Raw genomic sequence first — 20547 nt, 5'->3', positions numbered from 1 at the left:
TGATATTCTAACACCCTAGTAGTAAATAGCTGACATCACACTAGGTTAGGATTCTAGACTATTTTAGACTAGGTTATTCTAGACTGTTTTCAGGATAGCCTTGTTCATTGTCAATGTCTTTATTTTGGTGCTGTATCGTAAGACTGGGTATAGTTCCATCTTTTCTACGATACAGATATAAAAAACCTATACAACAGTTCTATGAATCCAGTTGAGGCCCCTAGGTCTTAATGTAACCTGTAATTTATAATACTGAATCAAAAGATGTCACTTTTGTAAAGGCAATGAGTGAATGCTACAAAGGAAAAGATTAAGATCTAAGGAAGAAATTTTTTACACTGAGGGTGGTGAAACACTGGCACAGGTTGCCCAGGGAGGTGGTGGATGCCCCATCCCTGGAAACATTCCAGGTCAGGTTGGACGGGGCTCTGAGCAACCTGATCTAGTTGAAGATGTCGCTGCCCACGGCAGGGGGGTTGGACTAGATGACCTTTAGAGGTCCCTTCCAACCCAAACTGGTCTATGATTCTATGATTAAATGTGAAGTTTTTTCTGAGTAGCAGATTTGGGGGGGGAAATAAGCACTATAACATTCTCAATTCCCAGTCTAGCAAAGCTTGAGAAGAATAACTACATGAAATATTATTAAGAAACAAAATTAGTCAAAAAGTGGGAACAAAGGATATTAATAACGTGTGAGCACCAAATAAATTACCTAACTTGCCATGAAATCCAGCTCTAGCAACGAAGAATGAGCATAATATCTTAGTGTCAGAACCTTTGAAACCTCAGCTGCAAATGAGGTTTCTTTTCTGCAGGTTACTCTCTGAGATGCAAGAGTAGGAATAAATTAATCCAGAATCTTTACATTAGATTGCAAAAACGTGCCTATGCTTATTTTAGCTCTCAATAATGTCAAACATGAGCATAGTAGTGAAAGAAATCTACATAACAATATATTATTGAAAAAGAGATTTAGGTTATTATTCAACAAAGTTAATTAACCTGTCAAGATGACCTCAGCTGAGGAGGGAAGAATTATTTGCTGGAATTTCTTTCTTCTCTACAGGGCTTGCATTTCTTATACGGATATATTTTTTTTTTACATCCTCCTGTTCACAAACAACATCTTTTATAGAAAATCACAGTATTGAAAAGACACTGGCACAGCCCTGGACAAAACAGGGTTTGGGGTCTTTCTCCTGTTAGTTACAGAAGATCCTCACCTTGCCAACTGTTCAAGCTGTACTAAAACTGCTCAGGATGAATGGCAACATTCTTTTAAATCTTTTTTAATCCATGGCCCACAGAGGGAAGTTCTCTGCTGAATTATTTGAAATGGCTGAGTAATTCTTTAAAGATGAAACATCATATAACTCATTTGAAAGTCTAGTTGTTATTATTATGCAGTAGTATTGAAGAACAAAGAGAAGCACATGTCTAACCCTAGATATATTGATTTAGTATCACTGGAGATACAGATTCCTTTTTACTTGAAATACCATGAGTTTAAAAAAAAGATGTTTAAAAACAGTGAAGAGGAAAAAGTTAGTTGCTTGTATGTTTTTCCAAAAGTTTTAAGGATGAAAATAGTGGCAGAAAGGCTACACTTCAGAGGATACGTAGCCATAGAAATCTTTCAGTGACTGAAAGCTCATTGGGAAAATATAAATACTACGGTTCCTTTGTCCTTACCTGATAGAAATTTAAAGGTACACTCACTCCTGAGTATGCATGCCTTCCTCTCAAATAAAAGAATTGAAAGATAATTTCCAGGTCTACTGTTCTACCTTGCTCTTCCAGATACATAAATTGCATATATCATAAGTATGTAAATATTTCAGTTCCTGATTTAATTGATCCACAACATACAAAAATGTAATATCTTTTCATACCTTCTAATTTGACTATCTAACTTCCCCACTGGTGCTTTCATTCACTAATGTACACAGACCTAGTAAACTGGTCTTATGGAAAGAACTTTTCATCCCTTATCACGTTACCTTTCAGTTATGAATCAACTGGAGGTGCTAAATGGCAGATCCTTAAAAATCCTGCACACCTCTCCACAGCACTGATTGATTAATGCACTGCATATTCTTCACTGTCAGCTTACAGGGTTGCTCTGCCCAGCCAGTATGTCTGCTACTCTTTTTACCACATTGACAGCATTGCTCTGTACAGAGCTATTGGATAAATGTTTTCTCATATGTCATCATATTTTCTTTGTGAGTAGCAGGCTGTCACCAATGACTCATTAGTGTTTCGAATTGGTATTTTTGTATGAAAAAAGGAAGAGAGAGATGAGTAAAACATTGAGAAGCTCAACTCTAGGTGCACAAAACAAGTGTTCTATCTCCTTTTAGAGACAAAGAGGTCAAAATTTCTGACAGGTCCTTTTGACAACTTAGAACCATATGAGTAATGATGACATTTAGCCCAGAGGATTAGACCAGATACTATCCAAGGAAAATTCTCTGAACCATAGGTAATGCAGATATAGAGAATTCAGAACCAATTATTTGTCTCATGATCTGCTCCTTTCTGCTGGATTATTTATTAATGCAGACAAAGACACAGTATATGAGGTTTACTATTTCTCTTAGGAGAAGAGATGAAAGGTATTCCTGATAGTATTGTATGGCAAGCATGAATAAATGCTGACATTTAATGCTCACTCTAGCCCAATTAGCTTTTTTCTGCTACCTGTCTTTATTGAAAACTCCTCTAGTATTAGTCAGGTATTGGAAACACAGCTCCATATGTCTTATTGATCAAGTAAACTCCATTCTTCATTTTTGCATTTTAATTCATATGTATACTTAGCATTTTATAAAGGTGTGTTTAGTTCTCTGAGTGAACAAAATATAACATCATTTACTAACATCAAGATTAACAACAAAATATGACATCTTATAGATCTTTAAAAAAATTAACCATATTTCATTGTTTATCTTGATTTCTGATTTAATACTAACTTGCAGAACCGAACACACCTATCATTCCAGCAATTGCTGATTCTTCCTAGGATATATGTAGGAAACGACAGCAATGAATTTTGGTAATTAAGGGAGAGAATATCAACAGGTCTATTTTATCAATATGTTTAGATGTCAGGAAGAATTGAGAAAGAAGAAGGAATTAACAAATGAGGGTTAAGTGTAGTCCAGCTGTGTTGAAGAGGGTGGATTCACAATTTAAAGAAATGTGAAAAGCTGGAGTAAGCTCACCAATCAACAAAAAAGAAAAGTTTGCGTAAGATATCTTTTCTCCAATGAGTTTGACGATTGGTTGAAAATAATCTTTTTTCCCAGTTTTCACATGATTTTCATTGACGTGATGTGTAAGCATCTTCTAAAATTACTTTCAGTCATGCAGCTAACACAACTGAGAGAAACTTAATAAAATTAGATACCCTGCAAAGAGAAGTATGAAACTTTGCACATTATATTAACAATGAGCAAGGTCCTAGAAAGAAATTAGAATGCTTTAGAATAACCTAAGAAAACAGCTGCTGCTTTTAAGTATAAGAAGAATTCAATCCAACAGAAAGGCTTTTCAAAGCATGCTATATTTTTGTTTCTTAGCTTTATTTTGTTGGGGTTTTTTTAACTAGGTTTTCTGAAATAGTAACCAAAATAATACAGGAAACATTTTAAAAGCCAACAAATGACCTCAAGAAAATTCATTTCAGCACACACTGATCTACATCACATCAACTTCTATCCACAGTCACTTTAAAAATTGTGCTGCTTTCTGGAAAATAATATGGAGGTAACCAAGTGGACCCTATATATTTCCACTCTGGGAAATGCTCAGTTTAATAAATAGCTGATTACAGGTATTAAAATAAATAAATAAAAAACCTTCAGAACTTTTTTTATAATTATGAAAATATATGTTTTAATGATCATTGTTACTCATGTCAGTAAATTAAAGCAAATAAAATTAATGTCATCAATAAATAAAATAATGTAAATATGTTAAGCTTTCATAAAAGCAGAAATAGAACAATTAATTTCTTCATCAAATATTTAAATATTTTTCCCCAAGGAAAGTGTATAACAAAATATAGAGATTTGGCAGTCTCTTTTTATGAATAGTATATTCAATAGAAATCTATTCTATGTTTCTGAATGTTTCTCCAGGATTTATTACATAGACTTTCCCCCAGAAACTGATTTAATATTTTCAGTATAGAAAAAGATCAAGGACAATAAATTGCAAGAGGCAGTCTGTAACCTTGGAAACACAATAGTCATGGTTTTTATCTTTGACTATTACTTTATTTTAAAAGACTGAAGTGATTTTTTTTTTCATATTTTTTTCACCATAAAATCTTGTGAAACATTTATTTGTTTCTAAGACTTCTACAACAGGATTACTTCAGTAGCTCTCTGTTGTTTTGGGCTTTTTTATTTTTTCAACTTGAACATTATTTCTTCTCATGAGCTATGGAGAACAAGAATACTGATGTAGAACTCAATTTCCCACTACATTCAGTGAGAGATCAAACTAAGATCATTACATTGATATGATTACTCACACAGTACTGCATTGTTATTTAGGTATTCTGCAAAAAAAATGTTAGGTTCAGGAAGGAGGGCAGTCGTGTTAAATGTTCTAATCCTCTTTGCCATTTACTGTCTCCTAAGATTCAATAGTCATAAAGTACTATCGGTCTCCTTGTAATAAAAGAAGCAGGAACAGAAAAAGAAAGACAAAAAAGGGCTGTGAAAACTATCAAGTTCTCTTCTATATCTAATATCTAATTAGGTTCAAAAATAACTATTTTTAGGTTCTGTTGCTGATACTTATATTTGTATTTATTCCACCTTTCATAAATTTTTCAAATTACACATAACTGGAATGAAAATTCAGTTGTCTAACACAATGATTAAATGAAACAATTTGAGTAACACTTTTGAAAAAATAACTTGTATTTTTAAACAAAATACTTGGAATTCATTAATGTCATCTAAGTGTACTCTTAAGGCATCTTCAACACTTAAAATAGAAATACACTGGCAGCTGCTTGAGTCCAAGCATAACTACACTTTTCAGCAAGTAAAAGTGGAAAGGCTCTAAGATAAATGATAAAAAAAGTTTATGGCTGTGAGCAGAAAAGTTTTAGAAGTTAAAAGCGAAATTTTATTTTTTTCTTACTATTTTTCAGTGATTGAAAACAAACACCAGAATTTATTTATAAGTTGCACAAAAATGTATTTCTCGGATCATTACAATACCTGCTCTGTAGATCTTCCTGCTCTATTTTATCTCCTTTCTCCCACATTCTATCATTTCTTTAATTTCCTCCACTTCCTCCACCTTCTGACAAGTTTTTCTTTCTCAACCTTCTTAAACAAATTTCTGACTTTTGATTTGCCATTAGCTGAACCCATCCCTCTATCTTAAGTCTCAAATTACTTGTTGAAGAAAGAAGAATTGAACTGAGTTAGTCTGAGTCTTTCCAGAAAACTCATTCCTGCACAGTGATGTAGCACAGCAGGCAGTGTTGCTGCTAGAGCAATTATGGTAGCCATTACTCTCTCCCTTTTTTAAATTTGCTCTGTCACTAGCTTTTCTTTTTTGTTTTGTTTTGGTTTTGTTTTCTTTTTAAGAAGCTATACATGTTTTTCTGTATGCTATATATGATGTATACTACATTCTATTTCTGTAAAACTTTTATTCATGCTCTCTTCAACAATTTGTCATCATTAAAGCTTTGAAGATATACATTTGAAGATTTACTGTAGTCCTATTAGTATGATACAAAAGGTATCTTTTCGATTACTGTTTTCCCCTTTAATCATATAGTTGTTTTAACACATTTTCTTAACTGTTTATTGTTACTGGACATTATAGTATATGAACTTAATAATAATGAATCTCTTCTGAGAAGTAAAAAAAAGTTTGTTTTCATCTGAAAATTGATTACTTTAGGGTCTTATTTTAAGTTTCAAGTAAAGATATGCAACCTATTACCATTATTAAGATTATATTACATTTTTATTTCTACAGGCAAATGTAGGAGAAATTAAATTCATTCTGTGTTGATCTTCACTTGTCATAAATTTATTTTGGCAAAATTCTTCAAACAAGTATTTTTCCAAGGTGCTATTGACAAATAGCAGACAATTTGGCTGGTTTTAGATTAATATTTCTCTGATGAAAATTTTTATATTTCTCCAAAGTTCAATAGCTGTAACCTTTGCAGACAAACCAGTAAACATGAAAAAAAAAAATGTCAGAACATTTTGATTACACACATACTATGGTGCCCCCAAACTTTTAGATTTAAAACAGTCTGTCTTACCATTTCTGACAACTTAGAAGAAAAAGAAAATCAAACATGAAGATCTTTTCTTTTTTCCCCCCTTTGCTAAATAGTTTTCATTGTAAAAGTGAAACAAACAAAGCCTGTCTGTTCCACTCAGCTATATGTCAGGAAACATTCCAGCTTCAGACTGGTAGCTCGATAAGAAACACTTTTGCTCATTCATGAGCCACTCAAATTAAGCTTAATTGAAGATTTGTACCAAATAATGCTGTATTATTTGCAGAATACAAAAGGAGAAGGAAATACAAAATACAAAAGCAGAAGGAAAATTATTTGGGATGGAAAGTAGTCTAAAAAGGTAAATGGCAATCTGCACAAAGATATATTGCAACAAACCCCTATATTTAATATATCTACTAGTTCAGATTCTTCTGAAAGTCTCAGTTCATGAATATTCTTTTATATTCTTCTATATTCTCATGCCCCCACAAGGTACAATACGACTTTCATATTGCATTCTAAAATCAGAACACTATCATAGCTTTGATTTCAACTGAAACTAAAACGTTAATTGCATATAGACTTAAAATCAATGTCTCTACTGTTAACACAATAACCCAGATCAAGGTACGTATGATAATAATGAATTAAAAAGAAGCCCTGAAATTGTTTCACTGAGATCACATATTCATTTTACTCATAAACTATTCAGGGACTGGTGTCTGAGTATTTTAAATAAGTGAAGATGCTTAAACATGTACAACTAAAGAGTGTCAAATTCCATAAATTGTGACTGGATAGTGATTTTCTATCAGAAATAACGTTGCAGTGCTCCTGCCAAAGTTTCCACAAACATCTTTTTTTTTTTTTCCTGTATCTTTTGCAAATGTACAAATTCTGTAACATAACCATTGAGTTCAGGTCTACTATGCAGATATTTTACTGAGGGTATGTATAATAGCTGACACATCTGGAATCAATCAGTCTTGCTGTTTATGTATAGGTCTACTTTAGAGACATATGCAGCAATCCAGTGACACAGGTTTTGCATGTTGGGAAGGTATTGAAAAAGGGAATCAATCTGTGGAAAGGTAACCATAGTTATAATTTGATAAGGAAAACAACCCAGCCACACACATTTTTAAAATGCAGAACTGTCTTCAATGTCTGTGCTAACAGAAAGAGGCAAGCTGATTCGATTTGCTTGCTTTTGTCTGCTAGAGAGAAAGAAAATAGGTAAGCTGTGACAGTAGTGTCCATACCTAAACATCTGGTCTCAATTCCACTCCAGAGTCCAGAAGACAGACATTCCCTCACGGCAGAGCCAACTAGCATGTATCCTGAGTCACAAGTAAATATAGCTGTAGATCCATATGTGATTTGAGTTCCAATCTTATTCCCATTTGGAGGTGTAGGAAATTCTCCACAGGAAATAACTTTATGGCAAAACCAAAAAAAACAGAAATGTACAGCTGAGTATCACAAACACACATACAATAACACTTATCAACCAGTAATACTTATCAACCAGTCAACCAGATAAACAAATTTCACAGCTTGAAGTATTTTGCTCTGTAGAAAAAATAGATGAAAAACTCTGCATACAAAGACTATTACTTCCCCAGATATAATACTTAAGAAAGCAGGGGTGTGTGACACCAATTAAAATTGTCTCTGTAAAGTTAAAAAAACTCACCGTTCCGAACATTATTAATTTTTATTTAATTAACTTGGTTTTATCAATTACTTTTTCTTAATATTGGAATGTTACAATTGTTGCCATTTTAAAAATTATTTTTATGTTTCTTTGGAAAGATGTCATTTTTATCTTCTAGTTCATAATGAAATGCTTGCCCTAGCATTCACACAATACGTTGTTATAATGAGTGAACCATGTGCATGGAATTCCTTGCTATTTATTTACAATTCAAAATGTTTTCATTCAAAATCATATTTCTTTAATAATTTTCTTTTAAGAATTAGTAAAAGAACTTTAGTATTAGTAAACAAGATGGTGGATTATCAAAGGGTGAAAGCATCTAGTGCACTTTATGCTAAAAAAAAATGTAAATGGTAATATTGCAAACAAAACTTCCCAAAACAGTGAAAAATGTTTGTCTTTTAAAGAAAAAAGTGTTACAAGTACATATATAGTATGTAAAATACCTATATACACTATATAGGTGTGTTTATATATAGAGTATATATATTAGCTATAGAGATATAGATACAGACATATACACAATATTTTTAACACTAGCTGAGGTGAAATATTGCAATTAACTTTTAAAAATCCTCTAAATTATAAATGAAATTTCCAGTAGGTTATAAAGATCTCAAAATGAAGGTTAATTTCTAGTATAATTAATCTGTCTTTGAATTGCATTTTTCAGCTACTTTTTTATTAGTTTCCAATATATTAAAACTGGAACAAGTTGCCCAGAGAGGTGGTGGATGCCCCATCCCTGGAAACATTCAAGGTCAGGTTGGAGGGGGCTCTGAGCACCCTGATCTAGTTGAAGATGTCCCTGCCCACGGCAGGGGGGTTGGACTAGGTGACCTTTAGAGGTCCCTTCCAACCCAAACTATTCTATGATTCTATTCTATGATTCTGTAATATTCTCAATAAATTCTAAATATATTCTAAATCACAGTTATCTGGCTTATCTACACATTTTTTTTCTGCTTTTTACATATGTGTGGATTTATACACATACATGCAGATACACACAGTTTAGATACATGCACCAAAACCACAGTCATAACCCATTCTATCAGAGCGTATGTCATGTGTTGTTTCACAAAGAGGGGCTTTTGGGGCTTCAAAGTATACCCAAAATCCCACAATTTTGAAAAACAGGAGACTAAATTTAAATATATAAAGAAACCTGCTTTTCACAGGGGTGGAGGAGTGAAGCATAACTGTAGCCACACATTTAGCTTGCTTAAAGTATCTGAATATTCATTACTTATATTTTTGAAAAGTAGCTATTGCAGGTTATCAGGATACCAGCTAATGGTAGGAATGATGTAGACTTGCACACTATATGGTAACCAGCTGAAAGGAGAGATTATTTTACTTATCAAGTGTGCAGACAGGATACAAAGTTTTTGCATTTTTCTAGACTATACAGCATTCTTGACCTTGAAAAATATATAGGAAAATGTTCTCTATTACTTATTTGTACCTTTATAGATTTAGGGACCTTTAAAATCCAGAAGTGCATTTACAGATATTTCCTTGTCACTAAACCTAATGGATTGTATTTGTAAATAATAGCCTTTAGGATACCCAGGAATTCCAGCGAGGAAACATTTTTCTAATTAACTGATTCCAATATTTAATTAGTTAATTTCTAATTTAGCCAAATAAAATATTTTTATCTGAAGTCTGTACAGCAGGTGCAGATACAACATGTACTCACTTTGGCAGTAAGGCCGCTCATTTCTCCAACTCCATGTGCCATTAGCAAGACACTCGATAGATGCTGGTCCCAAACCATAATACCCTGGATCACAGCTGAAAACTACTTTTGTTTTATACTCATAATGTGAACCATTCACTATTCTCCATCTTCCATGTTCCAGTGTAAAAGAATTGATGCTTGGACATGTAACAACTTCCAGAATAACAAAAACATAGTTATTTGTGGCTTAGTACAGGCAAATTAGGAAAATCTGTAGCATTATTAATTCAGAAATATATTTTAAACACAGTGACATAATGTTTGAAGAGTAAGGCTCTATTTGAAATTGCCTGTGGTTAGCAGGCACGAGTTCTCTCATTTAATTAATAATTATCAATAACCCAGACAGAGTAGTAACTGTGTATGCAGAGCTATGCAATTGGTGTAGAAAGAATCTACACCATGGCTGAATTTACCATAGATTGATAGTCATGGAACTCCTGTGACACTTTACATCAGACATCTTTACTAAAACATTAGCTACATTTCAATATAGGAATTATTTTTACACCCAGGTAAATTCCGTGAGATCTTAAATACTTATTTGGAGAGGCTGCAACATTGGTGACAGACAAAATAATATCCATATCCAAGATGTTTTTTCAGCAGCTACACATTTTTATCTCATTTCGTATTTCTATGTGTTCTTCCTCCAAAAACCAAACAAAAACATTCTACAACCCTAATCTAATAGAAAAAGGTTAACAAGCATAACAATTTTTTCCATGACCAAAAGGCACAGAGGAAAATCTTTGCTGGATACTACTTTCTTTCTCTCCATTCAGATTGGTTCTTTAGATAGAGGAAAAGGCATGAAAGAATGCAATTTACAAGAACAAGGAAAAAAAAGGAAAAAGGGAAAATCCTTGAAAATTATTCTAGGGTATGTTTTCTTTCCTTTGCAAAATTCATTGGGTGAGATAATGCAACTCTTAATGTGTATCAGACACTCTGACATTTCTGTATCAGTTTTACAATCACCCAGGTTTTCATACCCCATTTATAACTTTGATGGTATCCACGTCTCTTTGGGACTGAACATGCATTTTCTCTTCAGTGATGTTCCCCCAAGTTTAGATGGTGTAGGATTATAATGATGGGCTGAATACAAATAATAAGCAGCAGTTTCAAACAAGTATCCCAGAGTACCAGAGACTTTGCAATTCTGGATAGTAAATAGGGTTTGTTAACAGTATATGAACTGTGCAGCTCTCACTGAAGAGATGGCTTTTGCATAAACCTCTGCAACCACTAACTTTGATTTAGCTGCAAATTAATTATCAGCTTGAATATATTCTATAATCTCTAGTGTATTTTTTCTGCTGTCACAGAATGTTTCAATATATGTCTCAGATATATACTTTTCAAATATGTATTTCACAATAATTTAATACCAGCAATTATTCATAGGTCAAAGTAACCTGAAGCTGAAAATTTAAGATTTGTGCCTTGGATAAATAAACAAAATGTACAGCCAGGTTCTTACTCACTGGAGAGTTTTTACATGTTACTTACCTACACAGCGAGGTGTTTTATTGTGATTGCTCCAGGTACCATCCGGCTGGCAGACTGCAGTAGTAAGTTCCTTGGCTGATAGTCTATATCCATCATTGCAAAAATAAGTAACGCGGGTGCCAACTAAGTAATCTGTAGTTAATATCCCACCATTTAATGGAGCTTTAGGAATTCCACAAGATATTGCTGAGTAAAGAGAAAGACATAGTTATTTTATATCTTCTTCCCTATAAAATTCCACTCATCTCAAAGAGTTTATGCATTGTAACATCAACAGTCTTACATTCATAAAAATGACTTTTTAACTCCTTAATGTGTATTTTAAGCCTAAAAATAAATTCCCTTAAAATTTTAGGGAATTAAGTCTAAGGAAGTTTTTGTCTTTTGATGGAGGAGGTTAAAATAAGAACAATGGTTCATAACTCTGCAGCTATCCATCCAAAATGCAGAAGAAAATCAAAGAAGAGGCAATAGAGAATATCTGGGAAAAATACAATCAGCATGGTTGAATGAGTAAAGCACCAGTCTCAGACATTAGGAATCTAGGTTGTACTTCAGGTTTCTTCCATCAGATGTACTGTGTGACCTCCGGCACAGCACTAAAATTAACTTTCAACATTCTATTTTTCCTCCTGCAAAGCAGAAAGAAAATACCCTTTTGAAAATATTTAAAATTGGCAAATGAAAGTGTAAGCCACCTTTTTTTTTTTTTTAAATTATTCAGCAGAAAGAAAGTACCAAGAGAAGATCTGTCTCTAAATAATGCTCTGTCTGTTTTGGGAATATGACCAAGTTGGTGTTTATTATATCTTGAATTCCTCAATAGTTTGGATTGCAGCAGCAAGATTAGGCAGAGCTATCTGTGCAAAGGGGAGGATAATCAAAAGCTGGTATAACCAAGGTATAATCAAATAACACTGTTTACTGCATAACTGGCCAAGCTAACCTCTTCCTTCAAAACCACATTAATGATAAAAAGAAGTTTCAGACAATAACGGAGTTGCCAGAAGGGCCAGCATTCAGCAGGGTGTAAAAACTAGTATCAACCCCCAAAAGACTTGTAACATGTTAACAGCTGTTGCTTACGATCCTGAGCACCAACAAATACTACAGCACTACTTGTTCATATACTGCAAATTCTGTCTCTTTTAGCAATCAGCAAAATATGCATCAGATATTTTGTAGATACAACCTGAGATGTTTTATATCTACCATTAAGATTAATTACTCCTTCAGTATTCAAAAATCTCCATTAGTGACTTGATAAATTTTGAGTCATATTATCGATGTTAACAGAATCAATCTTGTGGCACAAGAAAAATATATCCTATCCTTAACCTTAAATTTTTAAGAAACAAGTTTCCAGCACACCAAATGCTTGATAACAGCCTTTTATATAAACAACAGAGCTCCCAAGGAATCACTCAATGACATTTTTAGTTTATAGCAGTTATGAGCTGAATTTTACATATGTGGAAACTCACATAGAAATTTAGCTTTTAGTTAAGGGAAAAAAATGTGAAAAGATCAAGACAAGTTATTGCCACATCTGACAACTTGACAGGATAAAAATGACAAATACGGAACATCCAAAGTGCCCAAAAAACAGGTCTATCACAGAAATGTTTGGTCATTATATGTCAGCTTGGACAGTATTGCCAGTCAACATTGTAATTGTAATTGCAACTGAAACATTAAAATCTATTCTTTGTTCAAAAACTTCAGAACACCGTTCCAATTCCAAAGATATACACATACAGCCCCTGGAAGACTTTAATTTTATTAGTTCTCAAAGACCACCAGTGCATTCTAAAGACTTATCTGAAATTTCAGAAATTATTATTAGACCAGGATGAAGTTCTTAAATACCCTTCATTAAATGTTAAGGCACTATTCAACGTTTCTGTGATGACAATTTCCCAAACAGAAATCAGACTATTCATCCTATAAAGGACCTCCGATCCTTGGATTTGCTCTGCCTCACTTAAGAACAACACCACTTGGTAGATGTAGCTACCTTTCACATCTCAGGGATATGAGAAAAAAATTGAGTATCAATGCAGACATCAGTCTAGAGCTGATAACATTTACCAGGAGCATTTCAAACACAGGCAAGACTACTGAAAATATTCAGTGATATACTCCTCTAAACTTAACTACTTGGACATTCAACTTGTGAAGAATTAAGAAATTTTATGAAAACTAAATTTCATGTAGATTGCCTTACAAATCACTTTAAAGGATGTCAACTATGTTTTTGACATTTAATAAGTTATTGAGTTTTCACACCTATCCCAATACAGTCAAGCATTTGAAAATAGACAGAAGTCTATTTTGAATAAATACAAGACTTATACATAGATATATTAATTGTTCTAATGTATATGAATATGACTATCTCAAACCTATAGCCATGTCTAAAAAAATGTAAAGGTAGAAGATATTATGCACATCAGATATTTGTTCCAGACCACTACAAATGTACTTTAGCTTAATTTTTGAGAAAATCATAACTCGTCAGGTATCATATGTAACCAGGTATTCTTGGTATTCTCTTTTTTTTTAATGCTTTACTATAATTTGCATAACAATCACCAGTTATGCCACACTTATGTCTGCTGTTACGGACAATTTAGATTACTGAGCTAGAAAATTCTTCTGGATATAGCACTATGTTTTAACCTTTACTTACTTAACATCTCTATCTAGAATTCCTGTAAAAGCATTTGCCTGTTACCCATATATGATATTATAAAACATTAATACTGGTTTCTGATGAGGCCTGTGTGAGAAATGTTTATCTGCAAGAGAAATATTGCATAATTAAAACCAAGAATCATGTAATGTTGGGATAAAAAATTAAAATGTAAAAAAATAACTGGGAGAAAAATGAATGTATTAAAACACTTTGAATCTTCTGATATCTACGATCCATTGTAAATATTCAATCATTTATATGAATTCATGTTAATTCTTGTATTCATATAGATCATTGTAAATCTATTCATTCATTAAAAAGTTTATCATAATCAGACCTCATAATTTAGTTAACCACGGGAATCTTTTATTGACTTGTGATCAGAGGCTTAATATCATTAAAACTGAGATGGATACATGAATGACAACACTCACATTTTGATTCATTTAATGTATGTCTATATAAACAGAATAGTTAATATCTAAAAGTTAGAACAGTAGAAGTTTGTAATTAATTTGTACTGTTGTTACCATTATACTAATATAATATTAGATTTTGAAGCAGTATCCTTTTACCTCTTTTCATGACAGAGGAAGGGTGCTTTTATATTAACTTTGAAACAGGTTTCAGGTAATTGCTGAAGTCTGGCTTGAGGCATTTCTTTTTGATTCTTTACTACTGCATTGAGTGTCTTCTACTGAGAAATGTTTAGTTCTATAAATAATGTAAAAAAGCTTTCATCCAAGGTTAAAATGTGTATCTGGATTTTTCAGGTTCTGTCAGTGCTGTAGTGCAAGTGATCTGAAGAATGGCTGGTATTATCTATTTAGAAGTTCAGAGATCAAGATTTCTATTCATATAGGTATAAGAATGAGAACATTAAAAATTGCTTTAACATTACGCATGAACTTGGAAAAAAAAGCTGTAGTGGAAAAGGCTACTGGCATTCATTGATTACAGGAGAGGATTCAGAAGTGATAATAGTGGTACAGATATAAAATGAAAAATATAAAGAGAAAGCATTAGTTTAAGTACAGTCATGAAACATTTTGCAGGCAGTAAAAAATGTTTGCCAAGAAATGGACTTAGCATTGCTAAAAAAAAGAACAAACTACCACAAATCAGTAGCTGTGCTGACTGTAGAGGTATCATTAAAGAATTCATAAATTTAGAGGCCTTAGGTTTCTCATTTCCTATAGGATAATGCCAGTAACTACTACTGTGATTTGACTGGTAATCTTAATTTAGGACACAGAAAACAAATAGATTAAAATGAGATGCATTGTTTCTAAAGAAATTGCAAATATCTTTTTTTTTCCCTTGCACTGCTATGTAAAAAAAAAAAGCCTAATACTTTTTTTTGCTGTGTTAAATGGTCATCTGTGGCAATCCTACATTCAGATGTGTGAAAGAACTGATAAAAATGGCTTTGCTAGTAATGCTATAAATGACAGAGAATGTGAAGTAGAAGGTAAGACTGTGACATTGTCATTTGGTATCACTTGGCAAAATAGTTGGTAAATTCTGACTGACAATTATAGTAGTTGTTAAAACAATGTTCATCCTCTATATCATGAAGTTCTAAAAACCACTAGCCCATACTTAAAAGAATTAGAACTACTTTGTGGTGAAGCTGTACTGCTCAGTAGTAGGGGGAATGGCAAAGCCCTCGTGTCTTGTAAATATCCTCTGTGAAAGAACATGAGGGATATTGATGGTGTTCTCAACCTTTTGAAACAAGAGATCATATCATAAATCTTCTGTATTATCCAGGTACAGGGGATAATTTTCACCTCCGCAAAACAACAGGAAGCTTAGATGTATGACATATGTACAGAAACAGCTTATTCCTGTGGGTTTTTGCAGTAATAAAGTGTCTTTAGGTTGAAACTGAAGAGTTTGCTGTTGTGAGTTGCAGCTACATATCATGGCCACAAACCACTTTCTGTGCACAAGGACTTGCTGGAATTGGATAAAGTTCATACCATGTATCACAGTTAGCTCTCATTAAATGCATAATTAAAACTAACTGTTATTCAATTAATACATACATTAAATAATTTTTAATACACTAACAGTTGGTCAACAGTCTTTGTACTTGATCAGATACCATCAGATTACTAAGCCCTTAATTCCACTTGTTCCTAAAGTATTATCTGAGTATTGCAACTATTTCCATTACTGAATTCTGCTCAGTATGTTGAGAATAATTACCTGCTATTTGAATTTGGTAAGCTTTTTGTTTAGGTTTTTTTTCATTTCACGTTAGAATCATAGAATCATAGAATCATTAAGGTTGGAAGAGACCTCCAAGATCATCGAGTCCAACCGTCAACCCAACACCACCATGCCCACTAAACCATGTCCCTAAGCGCCTCATCTACCCGTCTTTTAAATACTTCCAGGGATGGTGACTCAACCACTTCCCTGGGCAGTCTGGTCCAATGTTTAACCACTCTTTCAGTAAAGACATTTTTCCTCACATCCAATCTAAACCTCCCCTGGCACAACTTGAGGCCATTTCCTCTCGTCCTTTCGCCAGTTACTTGGGAGAAGAGACCAACACCCATCTCGCTACAACCTCCTTTCAGGTAGTTATAGAGAGCAATGAGGTCTCCCCTCAGCCTCCTTTTCTCCAGGCTAAACAACCCCAGCTCCCTCAGCTGCTCCTCATAAGACTTGTTCTCCAGACCCCTCACCAGCCTCGTTGCCCTTCTCTGGACACGCTCCAACATCTCAACATCCTTCTTGTAGTGAGGGGCCCAAAACTGAACACAGTATTCAAGGTGCAGCCTCACCAGTGCCGAGTACAGGGGCACGATCACTTCCCTGCTCCTGCTGGCCACACTATTTCTGATACAGGCCAGGATGCCGTTGGCCTTCTTGGCCGCCTGGGCACACTGCCGGCTCATGTTCAGCCGGCTGTCGACCAACACCCCCAGGTCCTTTTCCGCCAGGCAGCTTTCCAGCCACTCTTCCCCAAGCCTGTAGCGCTGCATGGGGTTGTTGTGACGCAAGGGCAGGACCCAGCACTTGGCCTTGTTGAATCTCATACAGTTGGCCTCGACCCATCAATCCAGCCTGTCCAGGTCCCTCTGCAGAGCCTTCCTACCCTCGAGCAGATCAACACTGCCGCCCAACTTGGTGTCGTCTGCAAACTTACTGAGGGTGCACTCGATCCCTTCGTCCAGATCATTGATAAAGATATTGAACAGAACTGGCCCCAAAACTGAGCCCTGGGGAACACCGCTCGTGACCGGCCGCCAACTGGATTGAACTCCGTTCACCACAACTCTCTGGGCCCGGCCGTCCAGCCAGTTTTTGACCCAGCGCAGAGTACACCTGTCTAAGCCGTGAGCCGCCAGCTTCTCGAGGAGAATGCTGTGGGAGATGGTGTCAAAGGCCTTACTGAAGTCCAAATTTGATACATCTTATTAACAGTCTGATCAAGTTCTACAAATAACTGTCACGAAAGCAGTCCTTAGAAAACTGATGAAAGAGCTAAAGAATGATATGTAGCAAATGCACTGCCTGTACTTTTTTTTTTTTCTGAAGATTTTACGTTCTTAAAAATACAGGCACACTTTTTATATATTAATAGAAATTTATCAAAAAGCTTTTATAACTGAGATTGTTTCACCTTTGACAAAGGTTAGGTAGTTTTGCTTTAGAAATATACAGTTTAAAGAATTTTTGTCAAAAAAACCTCATGGGAAATTAACATGGAACATTCCTACAGCATTTATCTCCACTGGTCAACTGGAACAAAATGCACATATTTTGAATAAACACATCTGCAACTTCTCATGAAAAAAAATAATTCTAATAGTTCACTGGAGTGAAATAGGTAAGTTATCAGAACAATAGCATTCTTTTCAGGAAAGGAAGAATTAGAATACAAGTACGATGGGTAATAAATAACCATTTCCTTTTCCTTGTTAAGTAGAATATGTTTTCTATAAGGCAGAAGAAACTAAATATACAGTTAACCCAATGAATGCTCTTTTAAATTTCAATTTGAACTGCGAAAGATTAGAATGGCATCATAGGCAATGCTTTTTTGGTCCAGTTTCCTGTTCTTGGAAATGTAGCAAGATTAGGTCTTTCTGGTTTTTATACAGTTCTTGGATCATGATAAATGAACTTTATTAAATATTCAGTTTTAAATGAACTTTTTGAAAAATTTCATACTTTAAATTTGTGGTTTTTTTTCCCTCACAGTGATGTAGATTTTTTGTAATATCTGCCAGTCTTAGCAAATTCTGTTGAAACAGTTTCTTAAAAATACATTTGTTTTGTAAGTTTTACTAGGTAGAAAAATTTTGGTACAGAGGCATGACCATTAAATGATTACCTGTTATTCATTTTAAGTTAGAAAACTGATGGCTTATATTACAAAAAGAAAAAAAGAGTTTCTTAAGGTGTATTATTTTATAATGAAAGAATTTACCTTGACAAGCTGGGACTGGAACATCCCATGAGTAATAACCATATGGAGACTTCCTGCATACAGCAGTATTTTTCCCAATGAGCCGAAAACCTCGATCACAAGCCCAGCGAACCATACTGTTGAGCTGTCCACCTGTCTGACTGACAATGAAACCATGTGGAGGGGACTCTGGAGTACTACAGTAGAGAGCTTTAAACATAAATATTGAATAAATAACAGATGCATTTAGAATCCAGATGACAATTCTTGACAAATTCTTGTTAAATTCAGTGGACATCTGATAACAAGCTGAGAAAACATCACTAAAAGTTGTTGTATTTTGTATCCTAATCATGCATGCATCAAGCAATTTCACTAAGTATAAAGGTGAAAGAATAGGGCTCTATAAGGGCTTCAAGTTTTAGTAGCCTCAAAGGAAATATAGTGATAGCTCACTTCTATAACTTTTTTTTTCACCATATTCTTTTTTAAACCAAGCAAGCTACAGAATTTTAGTTCATGATGAAATTTATTGCAATTGCATAAATTTCAGTAGTATACAATTTTTTTTTTTTTTTTTTTGAGAAGGAAACATCAAGGGCATACTGCTGTCCTGGTTTTGGCAGGGATAGAGTTAATTTCCTTCCTAGTAGCTGGTACAGTGCTGTGTTTTGGATTTAGGGTGAGAACAATGTTGATAACACAACGATGTTTTAGTTGTTGCTAGGTAGTATTTACACTAGTCAAGGACTTTTCAGCTTCCCATGCTCTACCGACTGAGAAGGCTGGAGGTGCACAAGAAGCTGGGAGGGGACACAGCCAGGACAGCTGACCCAAACTGGCCAACAGGATATTCCATACCATGTGATGTCATGCTCAGTATAAAATGCTGGGGGAAGAAGAAGGAAGGGGGAGACGTTTGGAGTGATGGTGTTTGTCTTCCCAAGTAACCGTTACGCGTGAGGGAGCCCTGCCTTCCTGGGGATGGCTGAACACCTGCCTGCTGATGGGAAGTAGTGAATGAATTTCTTGTTTTGCTTTGCTTGCGTGCGCAGCTTTTGCTCTACCTATTAAACTGTTTTTATCTCAACCCACGAGTTTTCTCACTTTTACCCTTCCGATTCTCTCCCCCATCCCACTGGAGGGGAGGAGCGAGCGGCTGCGCGGTGCTCAGTTGCCGACTGAGGTTAAACCACGACAACTGCACATAATTCTTTTCAAATAATCTTTTCCTTCTGGTCATAACTAAGTTATTTCTTTCAAGTTCTGTGATACAATGAACTGAACTAGCAAATCTAAAATAGATTATAATCATATTTATGTGTCACCATAAATCCATGGCAAAAACACTGAATCTGCTTTTTTGTGTGTGTGTGATTTATTTAGAACACAAAAAGTCCTACAGAAGTCTTATTTAGATACTATGAAAAAAAAATCAGAAATTTTTATGAAAGCCAGAAGGTCTTTAAAAGACATTAAAGATTTCTTATTCATTATGCTGTCATTATGCTTATATGTCTTTTAACTCCCTTGTTCATTAAGTTCATGAGTACAAAGCCACTTGGTTTCAGCTACCTTGCCAAAGGAGTGGACCAGAAGGGACTTACAACCTGGTAGCCAGTTTAAGATAATTTTTTTTTTTTTAAGAATTTAACTTTGTCCCTGATCGTTTTGGTTCAAGCATGAGCCAAGACTGGTTAGCCAAGATGGCCATTTTCCCATTTTGTAAGAAAGAAAATTAAGTTGGAAGTTTGTTTCCAAGTGCTTCCTTCATGCTTTGAAGAAATGTTGGTAACTATTGGTATGTATTTTCTCAGGCAAATAAATAACAAGTGAGGCAGCACTTTTCTAAGCCTTTCCATGTCCCATGATTTTCTTCATGTCAATAGTTTTCCCAGGCAAAGGCTTACTCTGATCAGGATGGAGTCATGTGGCTGTTTGTATACTCTTTATTAAAGCAAGCAGCAGAATGAGAAGCACCACCATATGTTTCAGAGCACATACTATGAAAATATTTTCTTCCTTATACTAAATTGCTCCTGCCTTATACTCTTTGAAGAACCAGGCATACAGACACCTCTACTTCTTTAGTGTATAAGAAAATATACTGGTATTTTCTGAGAGATACAGATCACTAGTAAATATTTCTTGTCTATGT

The 20547-nt window shown here is 34.5% G+C and overlaps 1 protein-coding gene across 2 annotated transcripts in view; it reads right to left on the bottom strand.

The window, feature by feature from the left end:
• CSMD3 (CUB and Sushi multiple domains 3) overlaps positions 1 to 20547 on the bottom strand; it is an 803119-nt gene that overhangs the window by 80788 nt on the left and 701784 nt on the right. The window contains exons 50-53 of one of the 2 annotated variants that reach the window (XM_009321682.1): positions 18411 to 18599; positions 11263 to 11448; positions 9706 to 9900; positions 7543 to 7716 (exon numbers count right to left, since the gene is read on the bottom strand). In XM_009321682.1, the coding sequence (XP_009319957.1) occupies positions 7543 to 7716; positions 9706 to 9900; positions 11263 to 11448; positions 18411 to 18599 (744 nt within the window). The remainder of the gene's footprint in view (positions 1 to 7542; positions 7717 to 9705; positions 9901 to 11262; positions 11449 to 18410; positions 18600 to 20547) is intronic. The other variant, XM_009321683.1, reaches the window with a different exon arrangement.

The sequence above is a fragment of the Pygoscelis adeliae genome, unplaced genomic scaffold (genome assembly GCF_000699105.1).
Source record: "Pygoscelis adeliae isolate BGI_AS28 unplaced genomic scaffold, ASM69910v1 Scaffold111, whole genome shotgun sequence".
Classification (NCBI taxonomy): Eukaryota; Metazoa; Chordata; class Aves; order Sphenisciformes; family Spheniscidae; genus Pygoscelis; species Pygoscelis adeliae.
This window is presented reverse-complemented; position numbering and strand designations above follow the sequence as displayed.